The sequence below is a fragment of the Pseudonaja textilis genome, chromosome 13, assembly GCF_049901715.1.
Source record: "Pseudonaja textilis isolate UNSWEBS1 chromosome 13, rPseTex1.2, whole genome shotgun sequence".
NCBI lineage: Eukaryota > Metazoa > Chordata > Lepidosauria > Squamata > Elapidae > Pseudonaja > Pseudonaja textilis.
The window spans coordinates 11,113,494-11,123,172 of NC_142002.1; the positions used below are offsets into that span (position 1 = coordinate 11,113,494).

General features: G+C 41.7%; 1 protein-coding gene across 3 annotated transcripts in view; it reads right to left on the bottom strand.

The window, feature by feature from the left end:
• Positions 1–8,531, bottom strand: part of MTHFS (methenyltetrahydrofolate synthetase) — a 73,220-nt gene extending 64,689 nt beyond the window's left edge. Inside the window, exon 1 of one of the 3 annotated variants that reach the window (XM_087941375.1) lies at positions 8,189–8,531. In XM_087941375.1, the coding sequence (XP_087797501.1) occupies positions 8,189–8,359 (171 nt within the window). In that variant the 5' untranslated portion in view covers positions 8,360–8,531. Of the gene's footprint in view, positions 1–7,473 lie in introns of all 3 variants that reach the window. The other 2 variants (XM_026709887.2, XM_087941376.1) reach the window with 2 other exon arrangements.
• Positions 8,532–9,679: the final 1,148 nt, after the last annotated feature.

Genomic DNA, 9,679 nt, shown 5'->3' on the forward strand with positions numbered 1-9,679 from the left:
ATACTGAGTTTGTATTTGAAGATTCTTGTATTGCAAATTATTTCTTGTCTGTTATCTTTTGGCAAGTCTCGCACAGTTTGGCAAGGCTTGTGCTTATCACAGCGAATTTTTTTGCAGAAGCATTAAAAGGTTTCTGATCCCTTTGGATTGTGCTTGATTTGTTGGAAAAGGGTGTGGGTCAGAACAGTTGTTAAATGAATCTGGCTTCTCCATTGACTCTGCTTGTCGTAAAAGAGGATCACATGACACTCCAATTGTCATAAACGTGAGTCAGTTGCCAAGCGTTTGATTTTTGATCCTGTGGGCCAATGGTCATAAGCGTGAAAAACAGTCATGTCACTTTTTTTCAGTGCTGTTGTAACTTTTGAACAGTTGCTAAATGAACTGTTGCAAGTTGAGGACTCCCTGTACCCAGTTAAAATTCCCAGAATAAAATAATAATAACAAATCAAATCTACACTAAATAATAACTTGGCATCCAGTCTGCAGCACATAAACAAAACACAACACAGCCTAAATTACAATATAATATCAGTTCTTAAACTGTGAAAGCCTATAGTCATTAGATATTAAAAGGCAACAGAGTGATAATATCAAAAGATTTGCTGCTTTCATTGTGTAAAACAGCTATGATGGATTAATAGCAATAGCGCTTAGGGTTCTATTACTATTGTTATTGTTATTATTATTTCAATGTATTATGGCATTTTCAAAGAGTGTAACAGATTCAGGGCAGATTACAACATCCAGGTATACCATTAAAATAATTGAAAACGTTTTTTAAAATGTGATGCTGATTCTAAGGTGCCCTTATTCTTGTAACTCCAAAGAATCACAACTCAGGAAAGATCTTGAAATTCTAGAAAGATTGCAAAGAAGAACAACAAAGATGATTACCTGATTAGAGACTAAAACATGTACGAATGGTTGTTGGAATTGAGTATGTTTAATGAAAAGAAGTACTAGAGGAGACATGAGGAGACATGTTCCAATATCTCAAAGGCTGCCACAAAGAAGAGGGAGTCAAGCTATTCTCCAAAGCACCTGAGGGCAGGACAAGGAGAGAAGCAACCAAGAACTAAGGAGAAATTTCCTCAGTTAGAACAATTAACCAGTGGAACAACTTGCCTCCAGAAGTTGTAAATGCTCCAACACTGGAAGTTTTTTAAGAAGAGATTGGATAACCATTTGTCTGAAATGGTATAGGGTTTTCTGCCAGAGCAGGGGGTTGGACTAGAAGACCTCCAAGGTCCCAGCTAACTCTGGTATTGTACTTTTTCAAATAGCAATAACAACCAATTACATTCCTGCAAGGTCTTTATCTAGCCCCCATTCTCCTAACATTCATGAAATCTCTAAATTCTTCTTCAATGAATTCTTGGCATTGAGTTTGTTAAGTTTTGGTATGCTTTTAATTTTCTGAGCTACTTTGAAAGTTGGTTTGAGCAGGACAGTGGGGAGTAAATCAAATGATTTACATTCCTCATTGTGAGGAAAGTCAACATTCGTAAGATTTCTTATAATGCATACTATTTTCCAAGTGCACTTGGCCCTCGGATTTCTTTTTTTTTTGAACAAATTTTATTGATTTTCCAAAACAATACACAGACAAACAAAACATAAAATATAATGACATAAGAATTTTTTTTCTTAAAAAGCCAATACAACATCTTATTTAAAGACAGAATTATTCCAAGTTATCACATTTCCAAACAAGCACAATTTGATATATATATTTACCTTATCTGTTCATCTTCATATCTTATCCCAAACTTCTCTTTATTACTTCCTTTCCTTCTATTTATTCAAATTATATCTCTTTAACTTTAGATTGTATACATTTTTTTATATCCATCTGTCTTATACATTTTCATTATTCTCTTCCAATACAAAAACAAACAAGACATAAAACATAAAAACATAAAACATCTTTTCTGAAAGTTGCTTGATCCCGGGTTAAAACTCATCGTACAGACACCTCTTCAAAAATCATGTTCCTTTTATATATCATTCCATATCTTATTACCATTTTCCATTTTCTATATAGCTTCTTCCTTTTTTTAACTCTCTTAGTTTTATTCTACTTATCTCAGTTCAAGTCATAATACTTAACATTCTTTGTCTGTTCTCAACTATCCATTCATTTTTTCTCTTTAAACAAAACCTCTCCTGTATACTAATTAGAGTATGACGCCTTTAACTCTTTCCCCTAACCTAATAATACTTAATATCACACATAACTTGTATTGGGATTCTGTTTAGCACATCCTAAAGTCACACAATATATTATATAAAGAGAGAAAGAAAAAAGAAAGAACGACAATAACAAACAAATTTATAGATATATAATATAGGTAGTACCCCTGTCAAAACCATTTTAATCATACCTATTGATACTTATTTATATATTTATATCTTATTCTATAAATGCCTATAATAACACAATCTTATGTACCTTACAGAATCCCTTTTTCAATTAAATTTACCCATTGTCTCTAAATAAATTTTGTTTCTTCAAATCTTGCTTCCCATCGTTGAGACTTCTCACCCCTTCTTTTCTCCCTTGCTTATTCTTTTCCTTACCCTGTTTACCCCTTTGTCTTTCCACCTCCCTTTTCTTCTTGTGCTTTCCCCCTTCCTGTTGTTTTCTAACCTCATATCCACCCTTCAACTCATTTTTATCTTTTTTGGTTGTTTTTTTAGGTTTTAAAATCCCTTTTTCCTTTTCCTCTTCCTCCTTCTTCTCCCCCAATAGAGTCACATGCTCATCAAAAATAGTTCCTTCTTTGTCCCAATTATCCTGCTGCGCAATCAATTCTCCATAGGAATGCACTGCCATTTCTAAAGATTGAAAAAGAATGTCCAAGGTATCTTTCCAGTTTTGTTCTTCCTTTTTATATTTTAGATATTCAGTTTTAAATTCATCCAAAAGTGGTGCCATTATAAAGAGGAAAAAATTTTCCCAAAACAACCACCTGAGTGTTTTTAAACAAAGAAAAAAAGTTTCCCAAAAGATGCAAAGTCACCAAACAATCCAGATAGACTATTTCATTTAGCACTTTTTCCCTTCTTCCATTTCTTTTTCTGGGGTTGCTATTAAATCACAAAATTCCAATTATAATATGTCTTTTGAAGTCTTATTAATGTTCAAATGGCTCTTTAAAATTCTAGGCAGTCTGCTCCTTATTTTCAACTTCTACTTCAATTTTTTTCCTCTCCCTTCCCACTCACAGCAGAAGAAAAAATTTTCTTTAAATATTTAGAAATCCATATCCCTTTGGCATTAGCATAGTCTTTAGCATTTAGCATACCTTCAATGCGGGTTTCCGATTTCTCTCAAAGCTGTTCCGTTTGGAAGGAGAGTGAAAAGAAAAAAAGTTTTCCCTTTGATATCCATTTGCTGCTTACTCAGCCTGGGAACAATGTGTCTTTAGTAGGTGTTAAATACCAGGATACTTTCACTGTTCCTTTGTCCCGGTCAGCAAAATCACTTTCATTATTTCACAAACCCCTCCAGCACTTCCTTTTCCCGGCTGAGCTCTTCTAAATGGCGGCCATTAGAGACCGCCATTCAGCTGCCATCGGAGAGGGAGATTTAGCCGACTAGGGAAGAGAGATGCGATGTCTCTCGTCCCTGCCAGAACCCCCCAGTCTTCACCACCTTCTACAAAGGTGGCTTAGCCCCGAAGCCAAATGGCTCGAGGCACTCAGGCAGTGAACACAGGCAGAAACCCTGCACAGTCACGGATTCCTGCCTGCACCGAAGCACCACAAGCCGGAAGTCCCGGCTCTCGGATTTCTACTGGGTGCTTCAATGCTGCAACATACCCGAGAGATGTTTATACGTACGATAGAGCTATCAATCATTATGATAAAATAGATTAAAACATGCTGGGAAATTATCCAACCACTCAAATGGTAGGCAATTGAAAGGTTCAAGGAAGAAGAGAGAGCATTTATTTTGCTGGTATTTTTCTCCTTGAAATATTCATTTTTTTCAGATATTCAGCAGAATAATCATGCTGGATTGACTTTCCTGCTGCCGTTGAATTAATGATCGGCTACTTTTATTTGATGAATGTTTGTTTTGATGACTGAAGTCCTACTTATTTGCATGCTCTGATTATTCATTAATTCTGTTGATCTGTAATGATGAGAGTATTTTAAGTTTTGACAATACACTTTCCAGTATGATTTTCAGGGCTTCAGTGGTATAGAAGTGGCCATTTTTAAATAATTCACCAAGGGCGATAATACGGAATACAGAATATCCTGTACCTAAATAACACTGATTTAACTGGAAATATATTAGAATATAGCCTCATCTTCAATCAATCAATCAATCAATCAGAATAGAGCTGGAGGGAACCTTGGAGGTCTTCTAGTCCAACCATTTACATAAGCAGGAGACCTTACTACTCTTCTTTAAAACCTCCAACCATAACTTCTGAAGGCAAGCTGTTCCATGGGTTTAATTGTTTCTCCTTAATTCCAGGTTGCTTCTCTCCTTGATTAGTTTTCATCCATTGTTCCTTGTCTTGTCTTCTGGTGCTTTGGAAAATAAGTTGACCCCCTCTTCTTTGTGGCAGCCCCTTAAATATTGGAATATTGCTATCACTTCACCCCTAGTCCTTCTTTTCGCTAGACTAGCCAAACCCAAATCCAGTGTTCTTCATACATTTTTGTCTCCAGAACTTTAATCATCTTAGTTGCTCTTCTCCGAACTTTTTCCAGAGTCTCAACATCTTTTTTTGCAATGTGATGACCAAAACTGGATGCAGTATTCCAGGTGTGGCCTTACTAAGTCTTTATAAAATGGTACTAATACTTCAGGGTGATTTTGATTCTATGCCTCTGTTAGTACAACCAAGGATTGTATTAGCTTTTGGGGCTGCTTCTATACACTGCTGGCTCTCTCATGTTTATTTGTTTCTCCACTGGGACTCCAAGGTCCCTCTCACAGTTACTATGTTTGAGCCAGGTTTTGCCTAATCCATATTTCTACCTTTGCATGTATCTTCATATGGGCGTTGTGCGCCATTCCATTTTATTAGCAGGCAGGGTGAGCCAGATGTTCAAGAAAACATAATTTAAAATTAGAAATTACCCAGTATAAAAATCATTCCTGCTGTCGGCATGCTAACAGTTTGTAAGTGTACAAGCCTGTTTCAGGAAGTTCACTGTTGATTCTGATTTTTGTGAAGCTGCCGAATATAATCGATGGTTGATTTGGGAGGGATGTCATTTTTCTACTCACAAATGTATACACTTCAGATTATTGTTCCTTCATTCCCACACATTATATAGTTTTTGTTATTGTTTGAAGCAGAACAATCTTTCCTGATCTGTGATTCCTTGCACGAAAATAAGCTGGGTGAACTGGCTCTTCCCACTAGCAGGGTCTGCTTACCACTTGCCTATTTGAGTCAATTTCACATCTAGTCTTACAGGAAAGCCAAAGCTTCTCAATTTCATATCCCCTTTGTCACTTTCTCAATGAAAACAGAAAAAAAAAAATTCCCGGACTTTCATTTTCAGAATGAAGGATAAATTTTTCCCTTAGCATCATTTCTCAGATGGAACTAATTGCATGACAAGTATAAAACAAACTGAATTCAGCCATACGCAGAATCATAGGGCTGGAAGGAGGTCTTCTATCTAACTCTAGTCCAGTGGAATTCTTGTCTAGTTCAAAGCAGGAGACTTTATACCATTCCAGTAAAATATTGTTCGATCTATCATTGAAAACTTCCAGTGCTGAAGCACCCACAACTCCAGGAGGCAAATTGTTCCACTGAATAACTGTTCTCACTGTCAGAAAATTTCTCCTTAGTTCTAGGTTGGATCTCTCTTTAATGGTCTTCCACCAGAGGTGGTATTCAGCAGGTTCTGACCAGTTCCAGAGAACCGGTAGTGGAAATTTTGAGTAGTTCGGGGAACCAGCAAATCCCACCTCTGACTGGTCCCGCCAACCCCATCTCTTCTCTGCCTCCCATTGAGTCTCAGCTGATTGGCTGGGTCTCCTTTCGTTGCCCTGCACAGGAGAACGGAGCTAGAAAGCAGGTTAGTGGGGTGGGGAGGGAATGGGATTTTACAGTATCCTTCCCCTGCCACGCCCACCAAGCCACACCCACCAAGCCACGCCACGCCCCCACCATGCCCACAGAACCAGTAGTTAAAAAAATTGAATCCACCACTGTCTTCCACCCATTATTTCTTGTCAGGTCATGCCCTCTGGAGCTTTGGAGAATGAGTCAATCCCCTCTGTGACAGTCCTGCAAGCACTGAAAGACCAGGTCTCACGCCCCCCTAATCCTTCTCTTCAATAGGCTAAATAAACCCAACTCCCCCAATCACTCATAAGCTAAATGTCTATGGAGATTCTCAGTCATCCATCAGGTCATGATTGTCCCAAAGGTGCTTTTTCAAGAGGCAACTGGACTTCCTTAATATTCTTTGAAGACGCTTCATTTCTCATCCAAGAAGTTTCCAAGAAGCAAAGCGTCTTCAAAGAAAAGCCAGAAAGTCCAAGTTGCCTCTTGAAAAAGCAGCTTTGAGATACTCATAGGCTAAAACACATCTAGTTCCCTCAATCGCTCGTCATATAATTTAGCCTCCGGACCCCTTATCACCTCTGACTTTCATCCGTTAGGGCCCCCAAGACCCATTATAAAAGAAGTTGAGAAGACAACTCGAAGCTCATGTTAAGAGTTCTGCAAAGCAATGGTCACACAGGTGAAACAGAACACAACCCCCCTACAGAAAGAGGTGACACTTGACTTGGTCAATGCTGTGTTGTTTCACCCTCCCCCGCAAACGCAGACAGTGACAGCATGTGCTAGATTCCTCTCAATCAGGGGTCTTCAAACGTGACAGCTTTAAGACTTGTGGACTTCAACTCCCAGAATTCCTCCTCCAGTCATGTTAGCTCAGGAATTCTGGGAATTGAAGTTCTCAAGTCTTAAACTTGCCAAGTTTGAACACCCTTGATATAGATGATTATATTGATTAGAGAGACAGATGATAGATAGGATAGATAGATAATAGATACAGATAGACAGAGCTATAGATGTTATAGAGACAGGATATATAGATAGATATAGATAGATGATTAACAGATAGATATTGATTAGAGATGATGATGATGATGATGAAGATAGATAGATAGATAGATAGATAGATAGATAGATAGATAGATAGATAGATAGATAGATAGATAGATAGATAGATAGAAAGAAATCAGGGGGTCTTTAGCTTTAAGACTTGTGGACTTCAACTCCCAGAATTCCTCCTCCAGTCATGTTAGCTCAGGAATTCTGGGAGTTGAAGTCCACAAGTCTTAAAACTTGCCAAGTTTGAAGACCCTTGCTCTCAATGCTCAGAGCTACAGTGTGGTTTGCTCAGTGGCGGATTAAGGCTCACTGGTGCCCTAAGCACTGACAAATCTTGGTGTCCCCTCTCCTTTGTACATACAAGATCTTTTTCTTTTCTTTTTTTACAAATCTTCATTGGTTTTTCTTTCTTTCTCAACTTTGTGTGGTGCCCCCTTTGGGCCTGATCCCTAAGCACGTGCTCCGTCTGCTTAATGGTTACTGTACCACGGGGTTTGCTTGCCGTGGGCGTTGGGGACACCACCGAAAGCGACCAACTTCCAGCCTGTGATTTCCCGGGCCAGTTTCGGCTTCCTTCTTTCCCTCGCTGAATGCGAAACACCTTGGCTGCAAGCCGAGCCTTGCTTCAGAGTAGGAGCTGGCAACCGCTGCAGAGCGCCAGAATTCTTTGCCCTGAATTTCCGCTCTGGGAGAAAGCTTCAGTCCGTCCCCCCCAGACCCGCGAGCGCAGCACCGGCTGCTGCCTCTTCTCCCGTTGCCAAAGCCCCTCCGCGCCCACCGGCTGCTGCCCTGTTTTCCTCGGCAGGCCAGGCCCTCGGGGCGGAATGGGGCGGTGGAAGTGTGTGGGGGGGGGAGGGGGGGGAACGAGGGTTCTCAGTCGGGAGGGGGAAATCCGCGGCTCTGCCAAGTCCTTCGGGCGCCGCTTCGAGGCGCGCGTGGGCGCACGGGCTTTCCGCTTTTGGAGAGGTCCGCGGTGCGAGCGCCGGGGACTTCCTCGCGTTCTCCGGGCTGGGCTACAAGGCCACTGGAGGGGACCGACCGTCCGGAGAAAGCGTCCCACCGACTCACCCACCCACCTTGCCGGCCAGCAGGCGCGACTGGCGCAGCTTCTCGGCTTCGCTCAGCCCTTCCAGGCGGCGCTTCAGCTCCGCTCGCAGGGCGCGTTTGGCTGCGTGTAGATTGGCTGCCATGTCTGCCGGGCTCGCGGCGGCTCCTCCTTCCTCCTCCTCCTCCTCCGAGCTCTCCATGGGACTGCGAGAGCAGCAGACGCCGCCGCCGCGCCTCGGCCGACCTCGGGGAGGCGCCCCGAACCCGGAGGAAGGTCTGAGCGGACCCCGGAGGTCTTTTCTCCTAGGTCCCTGAGCGCCGGGAGGCGGAGAGCGAAGGGACCGCTGGCTCCCCTCGGCTTGGAGAGGTGCCAAAGCAAAGAGACAGCCAGCCTCGAAGTCCAAAGATGAGGCAGTCATTGATTTGTCACGTAGGAGTGGGTTGGGTGGGGGTTCTTTTTTTTCTTACAAATAGGGCTGCAGGTAGTCCTCGACTTACAACATTTGTTCATTTAGTGACCGTTCAAAGTTACAACGGCACTGTAAAAAGTAGCTTACAGCCGTTAGGACCCTTGCAGCATCCTCATGGCCACCTGATCAAAATTCAGTGGTTTGGCAAGTGGTTTGTATTTATGACATGTCCCGGATCCGCTTTTTGGTGAGCTTCTGACTAGCCAAGTCACTGGGGAAACCAGATTCACTTATAACCGTCTTACTAACTGAACAACTGGAGTGATTCACTTAATAACCCATGGCAAGAAAGGTCGTAAAAAGGGGCAAAATCAGTGGTGGAATTCAATATTTTTTTACTATCGGTTCTGAGGGCGTGGCTTGGTGGGCATGGCAGGGGAAGGATACTGCAAAATCCCCCTTCCCTCCCCATCCCAGTAACCTGCTTTCTAGCTCTGTTCTCCTGTGCAGGCAACCAAAGACGACCCAGCCAATCAGGTGGGACTCGGGAGGCAGAGAATAGATGGAGGCAGGGCCAGTCAGAGGTGGTATTTGCCAATTCTACGAACTACTCATAATTTCTGCTACTGGTTCTCCAGAACTGGTCAGAACCTGCTGAATATACCACCTCTGGGCAAAACTCCCTTAACAAATGTTTCCCTTAGCAACAGAAATGTGGAGCTGAATTGTTGTAACTCAAGGACTACCTGCATTTATTAAGCCGACATCTATTTTGGTGCCCTTGTTCAGACAAGATAAATCTGGGCAGATTTGCATAGATTGCAAAAGAGCCCGCGCATGCAGTTCTAAATGTGAAGAACAAAAAGAAAAGAAAAGAAAATGTTTCAAAGATGATGCAATTCCTGCAAGAATCGTCCTGTGCAGGGAAAAAAATGTTTTTTGCATCCCTCTTCTGCTGCTTTCACTGTGGGCGGAAGGCAGCTCGGTGCAGTTCTTGGGTGATAACCATCAATCTTGTTGATAACATGATCTCCCTTCCTAGCCAATGATGATTGATGCCACTTAATTTGTAAAAGAGGGCCATTTTTGTAGATTGTTTAATTGATATGG